General features: G+C 53.0%; 4 protein-coding genes across 4 annotated transcripts; 2 read left to right on the plus strand and 2 right to left on the minus strand.

Annotated features, from left to right (window-relative positions):
* Positions 1 to 130: 130 nt before the first annotated feature.
* Positions 131 to 1,832, plus strand: HER10_EVM0010534 (cytidine and deoxycytidylate deaminase zinc-binding region). The gene is made up of 3 exons (XM_035479991.1): positions 131 to 321; positions 393 to 1,672; positions 1,730 to 1,832. Exons 1-3 carry the CDS (start codon positions 300 to 302, stop codon positions 1,781 to 1,783), a joined length of 1,356 nt encoding a protein of 451 aa, XP_035338847.1. The 5' UTR covers positions 131 to 299; the 3' UTR covers positions 1,784 to 1,832.
* Positions 1,833 to 2,868: 1,036 nt separating this feature from the next.
* On the plus strand, positions 2,869 to 3,611 carry HER10_EVM0007744 (uncharacterized protein). The gene is made up of 2 exons (XM_035477289.1): positions 2,869 to 3,131; positions 3,236 to 3,611. Exons 1-2 carry the CDS (start codon positions 3,045 to 3,047, stop codon positions 3,470 to 3,472), a joined length of 324 nt encoding a protein of 107 aa, XP_035338585.1. The 5' UTR covers positions 2,869 to 3,044; the 3' UTR covers positions 3,473 to 3,611.
* Positions 3,612 to 4,448: 837 nt separating this feature from the next.
* On the minus strand, positions 4,449 to 6,253 carry HER10_EVM0006904 (uncharacterized protein). The gene has a single exon (XM_035476477.1). The coding sequence runs from the start codon at positions 5,927 to 5,929 to the stop codon at positions 4,544 to 4,546; it is 1,386 nt and encodes a 461-aa protein (XP_035338504.1). The 5' UTR covers positions 5,930 to 6,253; the 3' UTR covers positions 4,449 to 4,543.
* Positions 6,254 to 10,727: 4,474 nt separating this feature from the next.
* Positions 10,728 to 15,282, minus strand: HER10_EVM0012015 (multicopper oxidase). The gene is made up of 3 exons (XM_035481420.1): positions 12,932 to 15,282; positions 12,589 to 12,881; positions 10,728 to 12,529 (listed from the first exon to the last, which is right to left on the minus strand). The coding sequence occupies exons 1-3, from the start codon at positions 13,130 to 13,132 to the stop codon at positions 11,305 to 11,307; spliced, it is 1,719 nt and encodes a 572-aa protein (XP_035338966.1). The 5' UTR covers positions 13,133 to 15,282; the 3' UTR covers positions 10,728 to 11,304.
* Positions 15,283 to 16,686: the final 1,404 nt, after the last annotated feature.

Raw genomic sequence — 16,686 nt, forward strand, 5'->3', positions numbered from 1 at the left:
GCCGGCTAAATATCGGAGTAAATCGACCGACGTGCGCGGGGGACACCCATTTGATCGGGCCCGAGCTGCAAAAACGGCTTTACGCGTGGAGACGCGTTCATGCAAAGAATTCAGATCGCGACTTTTCCATTGGACACTTGTTGCCGGGTTGATTTTGAGGAGTTTGCGCAACCGGCAGAGCTGTACATCGGAGGTTGACGAGCGACGGATAAGTGCAGAGTCAATCAGTTTTGCCGATTTTCCAATTGAGGTACTTACTCTTACAACCTAATCTCGTCTAGCACGGCACCTTGGCCAAGATGCTTATTGGAATCTGTGGTGGTAAGTCGACCGACCCCTGAGTCAAATTTAATCCGCCTCAGCGACTGAAGAATGATGCTGACAATCGTAAGGCATTTGTGCCGGCAAGAAGAGCGTTGCTCAATACCTGGTCGAGCATCATGGCTTCAGATTGCTCCGCCTGACGGACCCGGCCGCAACTCCACCCCGGGATGAGGCTCCGGTCTCCAAACCTGCCCCGGTGCCGGAGCCCCGGCCAGAGCCGGAGCGAGCTGACTCTCAGTTCACCAACGGCAACAATGCCTCCGGTTCTCAACAGCAGTCTTCTTCAAAGAACAAGAAGAAGAAGAACAGGGGAGGGGCATCGGGCTCATGCTTCAACTGCAACGAGAAAGGCCACACCAAGGCTGAATGCCCTCATCCTCAATGGGCCCCTGAAGGGAGCATAGATACCGCCGTTGCTATTAGCAGCAACGCCGACAGAGAGCCAAAACAACAGCAGCAGAAACCTGCGTCCTCTCCCGCTCCCCTGACTATCTTGAGCGGACAACCGCGTACCAACGGTATTCACTCTCACTATCCCAACGAGCTCGTCTTCTCTTCCGCCGACGACCTCCTGGAATACGTCACCACCCGCTGGCAATCACGCTTCGTCACCACAGACGTCCACAACGAAGCCATCCTTGATGTCCTCTCCAGACGTCCCTTCTTCATGCTCATCTCCGTCGACGCTCCCTTGACAGTCCGCCACGCCCGCTTCCGCGCCCTCCACAACCCCCACTGCACCCTCGAGTCCTTCGCCCTCGCCTCAGACACCCACCTCTACGACCCAAAACAGGGCCTGCAACCGCTCATCTCGCGCGCGACCGTCCGCCTCCTCAACACCTCCTCCTCCATCGCGCACCTCTACGCCACGCTCGGCAAGCTCGACCTCGCCAACCCGGTCCGCCTCCGGCCTACCTGGGACGCCTACTTCATGTCCCTGGCCGAGCTCGCCTCCCTACGCTCGAACTGCATGAAGCGCCGCGTCGGGGCTGTCCTCGTCGGGCGCGAGAAACGCGTCATCTCCACCGGCTACAACGGCACGCCCCGCGGCCTGCAGAACTGCTCCGACGGTGGCTGCTCCCGCTGCGACTCGGGCAACTCGTCTGGCGTCGGCCTGGCTACGTGCCTGTGCATCCACGCCGAGGAGAATGCTCTGCTGGAGGCTGGCCGGGAGCGTATCCGCGAGGGCGCCGTGCTGTACTGTGATACTTGCCCTTGCTTGACGTGTAGCATCAAGATCTGCCAGGTCGGTATCGACGAGGTGGTGTATGCTCATGGATACAGCATGGATACAGAGACGGCAGCTGTGTTCCGGCAAGCGGGTGTCAAGTTGAGGCAATACATTCCGGTAAGTTTCTTTGAGGGATACTTAGCATTTGTTGATCCAATACTGACAAATTAACAGCCTGCCAATGGATTGATTCATCTTGAAAATTTAGAAAAGATGGAGTTGTACTAGAATCATCATCTTATAGGAGCTTGGAGAGAACCTTGATGGCTTAGACGGGTTTAGAGTAGGTAGCGCTATCATCTCATGCACTTGCCAAGCGTTGGGCATCTTGGGATGATAAAAAGAACTATTACGAACTCACGAATATGGATTCATGATTGAGGCTCTTTTCACATACTGCATTGCCTTGCGTCATGTTGTCTGGTTGATGTATTGAACGTACTGATTACGGATGCCTCAGACGAAAATGGCTGGGCCATGTTGAAAGATGGTACTTACGTGACTATTTCAGCAACAGTCCCCTTCGACGACACTCAATTGCCGACTTTGATAGGCCGTTCAACGCATTTCAACCATGCCGATATGCCGACCTTCAATCGGCAACCGGCAACTGTCACCCCCAAATTCCCGCAATTGATCTGACGATTACGGATACGGCGAGGGCGAAAGTGGATCCCTGGAGAGAGAGTCGTGCAACAGCGCAACCCAGGCTTGGCACTCTCACACAAACGTCGCACCACGAGAGTTCCGTCAGAAACCTGTCTTGTTTCACCACAGCTGCCCATGTACAGTGTAGTTGGCCCCCGCCGACACAGAATCTCTGGTCTCATCCCACCTCTTCCCACCAGTCTCTTAGGGGGGCCACGAGGGGCCCGGGGGCTACTGAGGGGGAAGGGGAGGATTGACAGGGCCCGCGTAGCTTCAGTGACCCCCGTCCGAACAGTGAGCGAATTCTGAAGGATGTCAGTGGGTTTGAGAGTTGTGTAGATAGTCGTTCACCATCCATGAGACGAAGATCTGACAGGTCGAGAGCACCGCGACGCGGGCAGTCAGAGTTTTTGGCCGCGTTGCCCGTCCTTTTGCAGCTGTACACTAGGACCTTGTTCCCCTCTCCGGCTGACCCCCCGCGGCGGGCATGCCTGGACCTTCGCCAGGGCTGCAGCGCCTTACTGTGTAGGCCTGTCCTTTTGGGGGTTTGGTCAAAACATGTGAAACGGACTGTTGCGGTTATACTTTTGACACTGACGCTGGTTTCCCAACAGTGTCGAATTCGTCATCTGGCAAAACTTCAGATGTTCGCCTGAACGGCATGTGGGCGCACGTCTCCCAATAACCTCCCGGGTGTGTGAATGGTATATAGGTAGGTCAAAGTTCGTGCGTTTCCTGTGGTGTTTGTGTGTCAAGTTTCAATCCAGATCTGCTTCTCTTCAATCCAGTTAATATTACCATCGACTTATAATACCACTGTCTACAATTTCACTTTTTCAAGATGCAGCTTCAATCATTCTTCGCTGTCGGCCTGGTCGCCGTTACTGGTGTAAACTCTCTCAGCCTCTCAGGCGTAGCCCTCACCGTGGTAAGTAGTCTCAAAATCCTTCCCGCATTCCACGCTGCGCATTACTCTCTCCCCTGCAGCTATCTCTCACATTCGAGCCGTGTCACTAATACCATGTCCTACAGGCTCCCGTTCTCGCCCGGGCGGCGGTCGCCGACTTGCCCGATATCGTCATCAAGAGACAGGAGCTCTCCAACGCGGACCTCGTGGCGGCCGATCTGGAGGAGGCAGGCGATCTCGAGAGGCGCGTCTCCACCGAGCCTGAGGACGAGGAGGAGCCTGTGGAGGTTGTGGCCAAGAGAGGCGAGCAGGCCGCCGAGGAGTTCTTCGCTGAGGACTTGGGAAGTGATGCGGATGAGTAAAGAGAGTTGGTTGAAGAACTCCCCGTGGTCACCAATCAATGAGAAGAAAACAAGATTTCCCATACTTGGTATCAAGCAACAAGTGATGTCCTCGAAAAGATCATGCGTTGCAGATCTGCATTCCCGGAACTAAGCTTGGTGAAGAGTTCCCCTTGAACCTGGTCTACGTGTAAGACTCTAGAGCATGTTCAGAGCTCAGTGTAAGCACGTGGTCTGAGCCACCCGCGAAATCGTGGCGACAAGCGCACGAGCTGATCCAACCATTATCCAGACTCAAGTCACAATGTTACTGATTGTCTGTTCAAGTGTTAAGATGTAGAAGCAGGAATGGGTACCGGATTCACGTACGTGTCGGCCGAGACTTTCTTCGGCCTGCCTTTCCGGGGTGCTACCTTGAAAGTGTGATCTTTATTGTACCGCCGAATTGTGGATGCGACCGCGCCGAGCGAGCAGCCGAAAATCGCTGCGACCTTGCGATAGCTTCGGCCACCCAGAACAAGAGCAATAATCGCTACGCGTTCCTGTTCTTTCAGTTCGAAGCCAGAACTCCGTTCTCCTCGAAGTCGGGCCGCGAAGGCGCGCAATTCGGTATCGGCGTCCATTTAGTTGAGGTCAAGAGCGTTTGAGGTGAATTGAGGAAGACGCGTCAGGACGTGCCGATGGACAGGCAGGGTGTTCTCAGACTTTTTGATTGCCCCACTAGAGAAATAGGGCGTTTGCACCATCTGAAGGAACAGACTTCGTCGACTATTGGAGCGATAGAAAATCTATCGTGTAAGAAAACTATGTCTTACAACGGGTAACGAGACTCTCAGCGCTGCAATATTCAGATTTTATTTTGGCATTAAACATTAGTGATTGTACTCAGCTGTATTCCACCAAAGTGATTTTAGAATTGAGCACCAGATCATCTTGGTTTTGTCTGAATAGACCGGTAGCTGCGGGCTACATTTCCAACAATGGTTTACCTTTAAACCCTCTTTGCCCGAGCGGATACCCCACTATTCTATGTGTTCTGTAGCTTTTAAAAGCACTTTAATAAATTCTGGGTTGCCTGAGAACGTCTTCCTCCTATGTTGCGGATATAGGCGCCCCCAAGAGCACTGTCTGATCCCAAATATCAGAGCTAGGTGTATACCATAAGATTACCATTGGGGCATAATCCTCCGGGTAAATGGTCTTTGGTATCGCGGCCACTCTCAGGACATCTTCTCTGCTTTCGAACAGGCTGCGCTTCCATGACCCAGCCGGACAGGTCTCGTAGCTTAACAATACCTGCATGACAATGTCCTCAGGTAGCCTTGGGGTTTCAAGCAGACTACGCCTTTCAACTATTCCCGGCTTAAAGTCAAATCCCTCCTTTCCGAAGAAGAAAAATTCTCCGAGACCCTTCCTTTCTCGCTCGGTTGAACAACGCTCGTGAATATCATCGAAGAACGAGCGGTCGTCACCCCCTTGGGCTAGAAGCCGCCGTTTAACACTGGCGGCCTGATTGAACCACTCATGCGAAAATATAACACCATCGATATCCTGATGTGTGGTTCTGGAACGGCGAGACATTATCCTTCTCGTGACCCGTTCACCCAGCATATGAAAGCATTCCAGAAGCCGTTCGATTCGCTCTGATAGCGACGCTTGTGGAGCAGCAAGTTGAAATCGTTGGTCTGACACGCTATGGTGCAATGCTGTCAGATAAGACACCATTATTGTACCAACATCCATAGAAATTTTGTATCGACTGAATGGGCGTTTCTCCGAAGCTAATTCGTGCTCAATCCCCGGCCGGAAGTGTGCGTGAACTTGGGGCTGGTTGATAGCCATTTCCCAACTGAGTGTTCCGAAGCTCATACGGCACCGATTCGTGGGCTGAAAAGGCGCATGGAGATCAAGATTATTCGTAGAATATAGGTTCATTACATGGCATAACGCAGAACCGTCAATCTCCATCTCAACGCCACCATTCTGGGTGCTAATGAAGCCATCGGTCGATGGTCTTCTACTGACCGTCTTCATCCCGGGGCGGATGCCCAGTGCAAAGAGGAAATAACCCCAACAAGCTGTCCCAGCTGGAGGCATTGCCGGCGTTGAAGCGGATTCCGGGCTCTGCCTCGCCCAACCAGGCCAAGATATCCGGTAGCTCCGACTGCTGTCAGGGTTTTGCTTGTGGTTTTCTGCTTGGAAAGCAGGAATGATTCCGTCGGTTTTCTCGAGGTGATTCTCCAACTCTTGGTGACGAAGCACAGGGATACAAGGCTGGCCATTCTCGTCCAAGATTTCTCTCTGCCAGATGTCGAGGCTTTTTTTGATTTTCTGGGCTTTAGTATAAGTTTCGAAGATGTGGGCTATAGGTTCCCGGATGATGGTGACTATCGAGCCGGCAAGATTGAGAGTCTGAGCGACATCGTTCTCGACTTGTGATACTGGAGTTCCCGATGCTTGGTACTGAATGTTGGCCATGCTTCCGGAATATCGTGTCTGCTCGACGAAGACTGATCAATCGTCTCTCATAATCTGAGATCCATAGTCAGCAGGTAGAGCGACACGCCTGGTCATAGTTGACACTAGAACTCAGCATGATCGTTCCATACCACTTCCGGCAAGGTCATCATGATACTGTCTTGAGATAGTGAACGAGAAATGTGCCTTACTCTGCGAACTTGTAAGCTGTAAACGATGCCGATGCTATGAGATTCTTCTACAGCAGTGCTACTCGTATGTTTTGAGATCAACGTTGCTAATGGAGAAGGCGTAACAGCAGCACGATGAGGAGCAAAGGACAGACAAAAATGGGCAGTCTGTCGTGACCACCATAGGTGGGTGCCGTTTGTCTTTTTATCCCGCTGGCCCGACTTACCAAAATCGACATGTCACAATTGTAAAGCGGGCACGGAAAACATTCATAGCCGCCTATGTATCTTGGCCATGTAGTAGAATACCCTGGGACGTGGATTTAGTGGTTACTGCAAGCAGGCGTGCCGCCATGCGGGCTGATCAACCTGTCTTCAGCCGTCTACGTAGAGAAGATTGTGGCTGGGGTGGGACTTCCACTGCGGCCTCCCGCTGGCAGTGCTTCCGGCGCTTATAGATGGGGACTTGACGTGCGTCATGAAGCTCATCCACTCTGAAGCTGAAGCGTATTGGAATATTTACGAGGTGGCGATGTGCATTGTCTCCAGCGAACAGGGAGAATGGGAGGTATGGGGTAATCCTTCGCCGGGGGATTGAGATGCTCTATGCGAATACATCAAGGCATATTAGGTAGCCTGAAAATTAGGCGCTGATGAGGCTGCTCTACTTTGCATGGGCGGGTCCACACGCTGTGCTGGCGGAGCTGTATTGGTTAGTCTAAGAAATGCTGGAAAACCGTTCGAAAAGTTCACTCGTTCAGTCTCTGAACAGGGATAAAGATGTTGTCGAGCTTGCTTCCCAATAATCCTATTCCCCAGCCATGGTTGCGAGGTCGGGTGTCTAGTTGTGAAGGTCAATGTGAGTCGGGGCGGTCAAACCTTAAGGTTGTACAGGAATGCGGCATCCACGCAACACATCTCATCGAAGCTCTTCAGAGAATGTTTTCTGGAAACTCAATAGGCTCTTCCAGAGTTGTCAGGGGAGGGGGGCGTGGAGTCTGATGGCATGCTTCTTTCTTTGCTGATAAACCTAGTGACTTCACCCAATTTTACATCTTGCTAGCGCGGACAAGGCGCCTAAATCGCCTAGACTTATAGCGAGAATTGGTATGCCCAATGCGCTGACGAAAGTCCAGTGCTCCATTACTGTCTGTCCTGGGTGGTTTGCAAGAACCCTCAGCTAATCTTATAGATAGGCATATAATCATTTGCAATGAAGGACGAAATGCTTTGGTCTTGTATTATTGCACAAGCTCTTTGGGAACTGTTCGAGCTTCGCATGTCCCTGAGACGAGGCGGGCCAGACGCAGCCACCACCGCTTACTGTGGAAGATCGATTCTGGGTGGCCATACCTGACCTATGGAGAAGCCCGAGCGCTGGGTTGCAGCAGAGATCTCTCATGCAGAAGGTCACAAACTGCATCTTCTGCGGAATATGTACCAAAATGAAGATCTTACTTCGCCTCCATAGTCATGCGAATTACGACAAGCTTCGCAGTTACCTCTTGTCTGACTCGGCTCCGTCGATACCCTCACCCCGCGAATACATCGAAGCCACAGTATCTACAGCTACCTGATGTTGACAGGTTGGTGAATGCCCGAAGATAACTTCTCACGACTATAAGCGCACTTGATAACCCTCGTGCTTCACTTTCAGTCTCCTGTACAACCGGTTTGTGGATCGTCGCACGAGCACGACACCCACGAGAGACGGAGTCCTCTGATTCACGCGTCACCCTTGGAGTCTTTGGTACAAGATTGCATGGCACTAGTTTTGAAACTCACTTTTCCTCATGCCATCTATATGGTAGACGGGCAGTGATCATGTTTGATATCATATCTGTCATCGGGCACGCTCAAGTTTCCAAGATCCGAGCTCCGCCATACCTAGGATAACTTAGTCGTAGCAGAATACGTTAGCAACCCTCACTCACACGAGGCCCAAGCGAACTCACTGACCTCCATTTTTTTCAATAAAGGGGTTCTGACCTTCAACAGACGTCTCGATACCCAGCAGCAGTGCCGTCACCTACACCAACCCCTCGATGACCCACGCGCCCTCCTCACCACCACTATCGCCATGACCACTACCCACCATATACCTCAGAATTTTCATCCTCGCCGTCAAAGTCGCTGGCCTCATGCTGTCAGACATGATCTGAAAGTTGAACGGCATAAATTATACCCATCTCGAAGTCTACTAACCCCTTCATCGCACCCCAAGTGCGTACGATGCCAGCATCGGCCACCTCCCCAATGGCCTGCGCATCCTCGAGCAACTCGTATGCTACTCGGGGATCCTCGCGTCGAGCTGGCGAGGGGACTGTAGCTATCGCATGAAATACAGAAAAGTCGGCGGGCGACGTCTGCGCTCCTCGGGGCATGTCGCTATCTCCGAGCATCTGCAGGAAGAGCGAGGTTGTCTCTTCCTGGATAGTTGCTGTCTAATCCACGCAGTCATGTAGATACTTGCTTTTAGGGCCGTATATCAGTGTCTATAGATGGATAGATCTATCCTCTCTAGACTGTATGCAATAGTCGCAGTTACAGGAAGAAAGCGCTCCCAAATCAACGCGCAGTCAGCGTCGAGATAACCGAGTCCGCGGTGACGGTTCTCACCAAAGATCGCTAACAAGTCCGCTCCTTTAGATTCCATGGGCATCATTCCATCTCATAACAGTCCGAGGCGGCAACGGTGCAATGGAATCAGCAGCACACCTAATTAAAGCTCTTACCAAGCTCCCACTCTCCTCCCAACCCTAGACTATTCTAACGGAAGCAACAATTGAAGAGGCTCTCGCCAACCTGTATGCCCCCGGATCCCTGCGCGTATAATAAACAAAGCCCTTCAGGCCGTCGCAACAGGTCACTCGTCTGCCCTAACATTACCTCTGTCAAAGTGATTATTCCGATGGTTGGTTTCCTGACCAGATGACTAGCATCTGAAGATGACTCGTGTCACGTCTGTGGACCGCACGTGGAGGGGTTTGTCGGTTGTAGAGAGGGCGCAAAAGACGTCTTTGTAAGTTGAGATGTCTCGGGTAGGGGAATAATGATGTGTAGTACCGGCGATACTTGAGTCGTTAATGCTGTTGCAATAGCAGCGGCGGCAGCGGTTCATGCCACGGAGGGAGTTGAGCGGCTGAGCTTCAGCACGAAATGATTGGTATCTGCGATTATCTTTATGATAGATAGTTCGGAAGTTCAAGAGGTAATCCTTCACGTGTGTCATCGTTGTGAGTCCCAAACCCAAACATGACTTACTTCAGTATAGCTGAAGGTAGTGAACCGGTTACTACGAGCCAGCGAAGCAAAGACATAGTACACATGCTTCCCATAGAGACTTTGCGGCCTCAAATTCAATCCTCCAAAACCTATGCCCATCAAAACTTTGCGCCATCCGTAACAATAGAGCTGTCGTAAGTCCCCAACTTGAAATCAAGAAAAAAATGTAAAAATGAAAGGAACAAGGGATGGGGCTGGTGATAACTTACTCGATAATTCACGCCCCTATTCGGATTCGAACAGCGCGCCCCTCAGGCCAGCACGGCTTCATTGGAGTATTTCATTTACTATCGACTCTGCGTCAGAGTCTAACCCACCCGGCCAAGTGGCCGGATGGGTGTGCTGGTGACAGAATGAGGTGAATAAGCTCCTTGAGTAGGTACCCCGGGTACCCAAGGGAAGGTAAGGTGAAGAGAAGGTAGGAAGGTACGTCGTGTCACGTGGATAATTACCTGAGATGGAAGGAAAGGACCTGGACTGCGAGGAAGGAAGGACCGACGTCGAGCTTCCAGACCCGGGACTCCACCGAGCCCGGGCCCGCAATATCTCCACAGCGATCCCCGACACCACCCCCACACCATCGGCGGTCGTCAAAAGCTCCAAGCCCCCCACCAAACCCCGCCAAGCTCCGAGATCAACATTGGCAGCATCTTGGCAGTGACCCCCCGCCCGCATCCATCCCCGTCCCCCTCCGTCTCCGTCCCCATGCCATCGCCCGTCTCGGGAATCCGCAGGCAGACAAGATCTCTTCATCGCACATGTAACCCATCCATTGAATTCCATGGCGAGATCCAGACGCTGTCGTCTTCCGCTGTCAAAATCCCATCCAGCTGCGCCAAGTCGGCACTCATCCGCACGCCCAAAACACACCACCGGCACCAACACACCCGGACACACCAAGACCGACGACCGAGGCTGACATAAGTCCAGAAATCCCGAGCCTAGGGAATTTGCCAGATTAGGGGCGATGCGAGCTGAGGTCACACCACTACCAGACGTAGCATCCGCCCCTACCGCAGTCCTCGGCATTTGGCGACTTTGAGGGTTGCGTCTAAGCAGTACTCTAATCGCCTTAGCCACCTTGAGTTCCCAATAGTCGCGTGCTTGTTGGTGTGCGACGGGATTCCGCTACCTCCGGCCGACTCCTGCACAGCTCCTCCCACTTTCCGCTGATAGCCCGCCCCGAAATCCTGCTCTTCTCTGCTCGGCTCCCAACTCATCGCGCAGGAAATTATTGCTTACTGCATTGCATTCACCTTAGGTCATAGGGCTGAAAATGTGTGTGAGCGGAAAATACCATTATTTTACTTGAGAAATTTGACGGAAAAAGAACAAATAAATTAGGCATATTTCTGTAGAAAAGTCCGAGCAAATCATGTTGCAACCCTGCTCACCCAATTCTATGCATGTTTTAACCCATGTAAATGAAAATAGACCAATCGTTGGAGCGGAGCGGACAAAATAGGTATCAGCAACCGGACAACTCCAATCCATGCATAAGGAAAAACACCAATGAAATGCCTGCGCCTGCTGAAAGTAAATGTTTTCCTCCCATATCCTTGCTTCGTAAGTCGATCATTAATTAGTGCGCGTGCGCGCGAAATGCTTGTGAGGCCCGGAAGTCCGCTGCGAAGAGGTGGTGTACCTGTCATGCGCGCCGGTGACCCATGACAGGACCGGAGAGGCCCGGATTCCGCGCCGCACCAAATCCTGGTAATCATGGAGGGTTGGGTGACCGCCCGGAAATCGAGTCACAGCCCGAAAAAAGGCCAATAAAAGCAGGATGACGTTGGAGGCTGAGGCGCCAGGCTGGCTTGGTGCTCTCGTGTTGACTGCCCACCACACCGCAGTTGGACCTCTCAGCAATTGGACGCCACATATGCTGTTTATGTTCTCAGCCAGCCCAAGGCGGCGTTCTTCTTACAATCCGGAGTCATGCTTGGCCCACACGGCGGTTGGCTCATACTTCCTCCAAGCATCGCAGGTCGGTTTGATAGATGCCAGGTCGAGCGTTGAAGCGATTTCGCTCTTCCGCTCGAGGAATTGAACGCTGAGACCCATGCTCACATGCCAGGCAATGTGGCAATGCATCAGCCAGGCGCCCGGGTTATCCGTCTTGAATGCGATCACCATCCATCCAGAGCCGGGGAGTTGTGCAACGTCTCTGCGTGTGGGGTTCTCAAAGTTGAGGCCCTCTGAGCCGCTGAATGTGCCGCTGCCAGTGCCAAGAAGCAAGAAGTCGTGACCGTGGAGATGGATGGGGTGCGGCAGAGCGCCCGTGTTCTCAATCACCCACCAAGTCCAGTCGTTGGCCTCAGGGATCTCAATGATGTTGGCACGTTCCGGCCAGGAGTTGTTGCCCTCAGCAACGTACTCCAAAGTTGGCTTGTCCCACTGAACGTCAATGTCGTTTCCATTGACCTTCCAGCGATAGACCGCTGCGCCGTTGATAGTCGGCGTATCCAAAGCAATGTCCAGTGTCTTGCTCGCATCAAACTTGTCTGATGGGGCCGTTCGGGAGAGCACAGGAGTAAATCCGGTGGTATCAGCGCATCCCAAGTTGGCGGGAGGTGTACCTTGGTCGACTGGCAGTCTATCCGGAGATCCATCGTAGAAGAAGATTGAAGCGGGGTGGGGGTTCTTCGTCTCGCCGCAAAGACCGCCGCCACCAACAGTTGCGTTGAACCAGTAGTTCTCAATTTCCTTGTTTGCTTCAATGATTACATCGTAGCGCTGGCCGACAGTCATGAAGAGGCTGTCCTTGCTGACCGGCTTAACGGGAACGAGATCGGTAGCAATGACAGTGAAGCTGTGGCCTACCAGGGAAACGGTGAAAGTGTTGTCAACGGAGGTGTTGATGAGCCTGAGACGGTGCTTCTTGCCCGGGGTCAGTCTCGTCTTCTGGTATTGACCGCCAGCGCCAAGTGGGTTGATGTTTTTGCCGTTGAAGAGAATGTTGTCACTAGGCGGGGGACGGGCTGGCACAAGCTCGGCTTGACGCAAGAGGTTATCCGCAGTTCCGTAGTACCAATCGCTGATAACAAACGGACCGAGGTCAATATCGTAGTCAGCGGACGCCGGTCCGTTGATCTGGATGGCGCCTGCAACGCCGTTGCCGTACTGGGCGGAAAAGTGGCTGTGATACCTGAAGCGGACGCATTAGTCGGTGGGTCCAAGTCTGCAACAACAAAGAAGCTAACATACCAAGATGTACCGTACTGAGTCAACTGGAAAGAGTATGTCTTGCTTTGTCCGGGGGGGATAGGGCATTCCGTAACACCGTTGGCACCATCTTGGTCATTGTGGCCGCGCAAATGCATGCCATGCCAGTGGAAGGAGGTACCGTTGGTCTGGAGTTGGTTGTGGACGTTGATCTGAATGGTGTCACCCCAGTCCGCCTCGATCGTGGGACCCGGGAACTGGTTGTTGATCAACATGGCCGGCTTGTGAACGCCATCTGGCGCGACATCGGTCAAGTTGCTTAGGGTGAAGTCAAACTACTCAAGTCGTCAGAACAAGCTCAATATCAAGCAGAGAAGATACTCACGGTTCTCAACTTTCCCTGGGGCGGTGTCAAGATCTCGAAATCGGAATCAATGTTGAAGTCTCCGTTCCAGCATTCTCGGTTACCGATACCATTGGTACCGCAACCTGTCTGCCTTTGCTCAACCGAACGAATGGGGTTGGCATTGGCGAGGGAAGCAAGGAGGAAAGCCCCAAGGCTGGAGCTGATGAAGGTGGAAAGCATGATGAACGTGAAAGCACAAGACTGGTAGGAGATGAGCGACTGACTTGGTGTTGTGTTCTTTCGTCGAGATATCCGAAGGGAGAGTTGGAATTATATACAACTTGTGTATCAATGTCAAGTCTTGCCTGGAGCTGCCCTCCCAGGCCTTAGCCTCTTTCGGGAGGTCGACATCAATAGTCTCGGTGCACTTGCATGTCCAAGGCCTCGGGGTGGCGTCTACACAGACCGGCAGCTTTCCAGGCATATCTTGATGCGAGTAAGAACGTGAGGTGTGAGTAGAAGTGAGGTGCATCCTACCCCTGCCCCATGGGCAGTTACCATGCCTCATTCTGACATGGAGGGAACAATAAGCCAAGTCCCCTTCATGGTGGATACGATCGTGCGTTGTGGAGAAAGAAGGTATGTTTGTTGTGCCATGTGGAGGTAGATGGAACATGCTTCAGGTCGTTCGGGTCGAGCTAGCGATACCGATACGGGGCAGAGAAGATGCGTACTAAGAAAGGATGGAAAAAGCCAAGCAGGGACAAATCTGGGATGAGGCTGAGCTCCGGCTTGTCATGGGTGGCAGTAGCCAGGCAGACGGAATGCGGCAAAGCTGGTTGGGTGGTGCGGATCATGTCAGATCCCCAAATTGGACCCAAGATCTGCCTTGGAGGTGCTAATTTCTTGCCCTATGTCTACCTATGAGCTGCACCGACGGCTACGACGGGCTCGTGTGACACAGGCTGAGAATAGGTGAAGGATGAGGCTGACGGGCCACTTGGGGGACAGCTATATGTCATGGTTCGGTACTCGCGGATGGTCCAGACGTGTGCCGATAGGTTTGCAGTACATCGTAGGGCGCTTGATTTGGTATTTTGACATGCAACATGTCAGCATAATTTCCACTATCAACTGCCAGCTTGCAATGACACATTGAAGGTTCTGATGTGATATGGATGGTATGTATCCGGGCTAGCAGGCAGAGGTCTGACCGCACCCAGGAAACGTGCGACCTGACTGGAGCACAACCGCGAGAGGCCTGAAAGTTGGACCAGATCGTAGTATATCCAGATGGAACGACAACAGTCACGGTGGACCGTCTGAGCTCAGCTGGAAGGCTCGTACGGTTCGGGCACTCCACTGCTTGGCACGGGAGGTATTCCGGCGCTCCAGAGACCCATTGAGTTGTCAAGATTCTAGGGCACGGCTCAGTCGCCAGCGTATCTAAGCGAGAAGGCAGATCGACGCACAGGACAAGGACCTGGCTTCTTGCTAGGATGCTGCTGTTGACCAGTCTTGGAGTCGGCGGTGAGGCTCATCTGGCCGGGCATCCGCCAGAGACAGTCGGGTCGGTCGGGGTACGTGGAAGTTTCGCGGATACGAATGCAGAACGGTGCAAAAAGCAAAAAAAGCGTTTCTTGGGTTGCGTTCACCGGCGAGCTGTCTCCAGGGTCGATCAGACCGAGACAGTACGGAGACGGAGCATCTGATTCGCCAAGACGAAGGTTAGAGACTAATGAGGTAACAAGAGAGCGCGGCACCGTCGATTGACTAAGCTGCGCGGTTGGTAGGCGAATCATTCGTGGATTAAGGTAGTACACAGAACATGTGCAGGATAACCGGAACTGGTCGGGCCTATCTTGGTCATGGGCTCAACGACATCATCGGGCGGCTCGTATCGAAATGTGCCGTAAAGTTGTAGTTAGGTATTCTGTCTCCATAGCAAGAGTCACCGGCTTGCTTAGAGTATTGCCCCGGGCGCATGGTAGTTGGGGGCTATTTTTAGGGTCAGCCGGCGCAGAGAGATGAGGAGGGGAAGAAGCTCAAGGGACCCACGAGGTTGTTGGGGACTTGAGATGGCGTGCAGCAAAGTCTCGAGTGGACACTCTGGATGAACAAGAGCCGGGCCAGGCGATGGTCTGATGGGACTCTGTGAGGAAAAGGAGTCAGAGTCAGCATTATCTCGGCCGGGATTACCTTGGAGACGGTCTGGGAGAATTCCAAGGACATGGAAGATGGATGATGAGCTGCAGGATGTGGTATCGTCAGTTGGCGAATGAGAACAGAGAGATGTGATGAAAGAAGGTAAGCCAAGTCGACAGATAGCCGTGCTACGAGGTCGGGATTGGGTTGTTGAGGGCGGCACGGTGTAAGAGAGACGGGGGAAGCGGCATCGGGATAGGCATAGAATGCTGCGGTCGGGGAAATCTTACATGAAGGAGCCAGGGAGGAGCTTACCTGCCTGCCCTGCGGTCCTGCAGCGCCTGCATGTACAGTCCCACTTGTTGTATCTTACTGTGTTACTGCCCGCACTCGTCAGGTGACGGCAGTTTCCACATTGGGGTATCCGTACTGTGCATGCGCCTTCCACGGACAATTTTTAGAGGTAAAGTGTGGCTTCCACAACTTTCCGCTGCTCCTTCTCCACCACCACCTCCTCCTTCCCCGGGTTGAAAATACAGGAATCGCTTAGCGCCTGCCGTGCGCCACAGACAACTCACACTCAACATCTCACGCCTAATATTTTTCTCCTAGAAGGTGCCTTCCTTACCTTGCGCTCATACGCTCTGCTCCCGTCGTCAGCCAGGGGAATCTCACCGCTAGAGAGTCGGGCGCTGGCTTGGGCAAGAAAGCAGGAACTTCAAGGTTCTCCTCGCGCTCTCTTTCGCTGCCGCCGTTGACCTACCTACCCGGGATTTCCCACTCCGACAAGCTTCTTGCAGATTCCCTTCTAGGGCGTCCCAAGGCGTGTGGCGTGCCCTGACAGCGCCATGGGCGTGGCTTCTGCCTGCCGGGCGACACGTCCTCCAACTTTACAACACCAGAGATTACCTATCCAGCATCAATCACGCGACGCACCAAATCCGACGAGGCCCGTCAACATCATGCCATCGCCTCTCCATCCCCTGGCTAATGTCTGCTGCTGCTTGCAGTAGTCCTCACGTCCCCTCGATTCCCCTCAATCAACCCACCGCTCTTCTTTCGCTTCTCTCATCGACGTTGGCAAGGCATATGCATGTCTCAGGGTCACGACCGTTAACAACACGAGACATTCTACCGTCTACCTAGGCCTCGCACTCCTCGCACTCTCCTCCGCTGACAGCGCATAACGCACACTTCAATAGATCGAATTCACCCCCAGTTTTCACCTGCGAAGCTCGGCCGAATCTCACAGACCACAGATATGCTCCAACGGAGCATGACGGCCTACATAGTACATACGGCCTACGGCTAGACTGATATGCTGACAGCCACAATTCCGCGCCGTTTTTCAACCCGCCCACATCACGGCCGTGCCGATCGCCCATCTCCTTTCTGGCAAAGCTGCCGTTCGTAGCTGCCCTTTCGCCTTTTGGCGCCGAACGACTTTTTTTCTCGCTCTCACCTCAGCCTGCCAGCCGACCTACCCGTTCTGCGATCTTTGCTTCCATCAGGTCCACCAATTGCCGGTACCCTTTAGGACTTCCGAGGTGAAGTCCGAGCCATCGTTCACGTCACATCATTGCCCTTTCAGATCCAACATGTGGATATGGATGTTTGGTCTCGTTGACGGCGCGTTTTGAAGACAACTC

Source organism: Colletotrichum scovillei (assembly GCF_011075155.1).
Source record: "Colletotrichum scovillei strain TJNH1 chromosome Unknown Contig00001, whole genome shotgun sequence".
Lineage (NCBI taxonomy): Eukaryota > Fungi > Ascomycota > Sordariomycetes > Glomerellales > Glomerellaceae > Colletotrichum > Colletotrichum scovillei.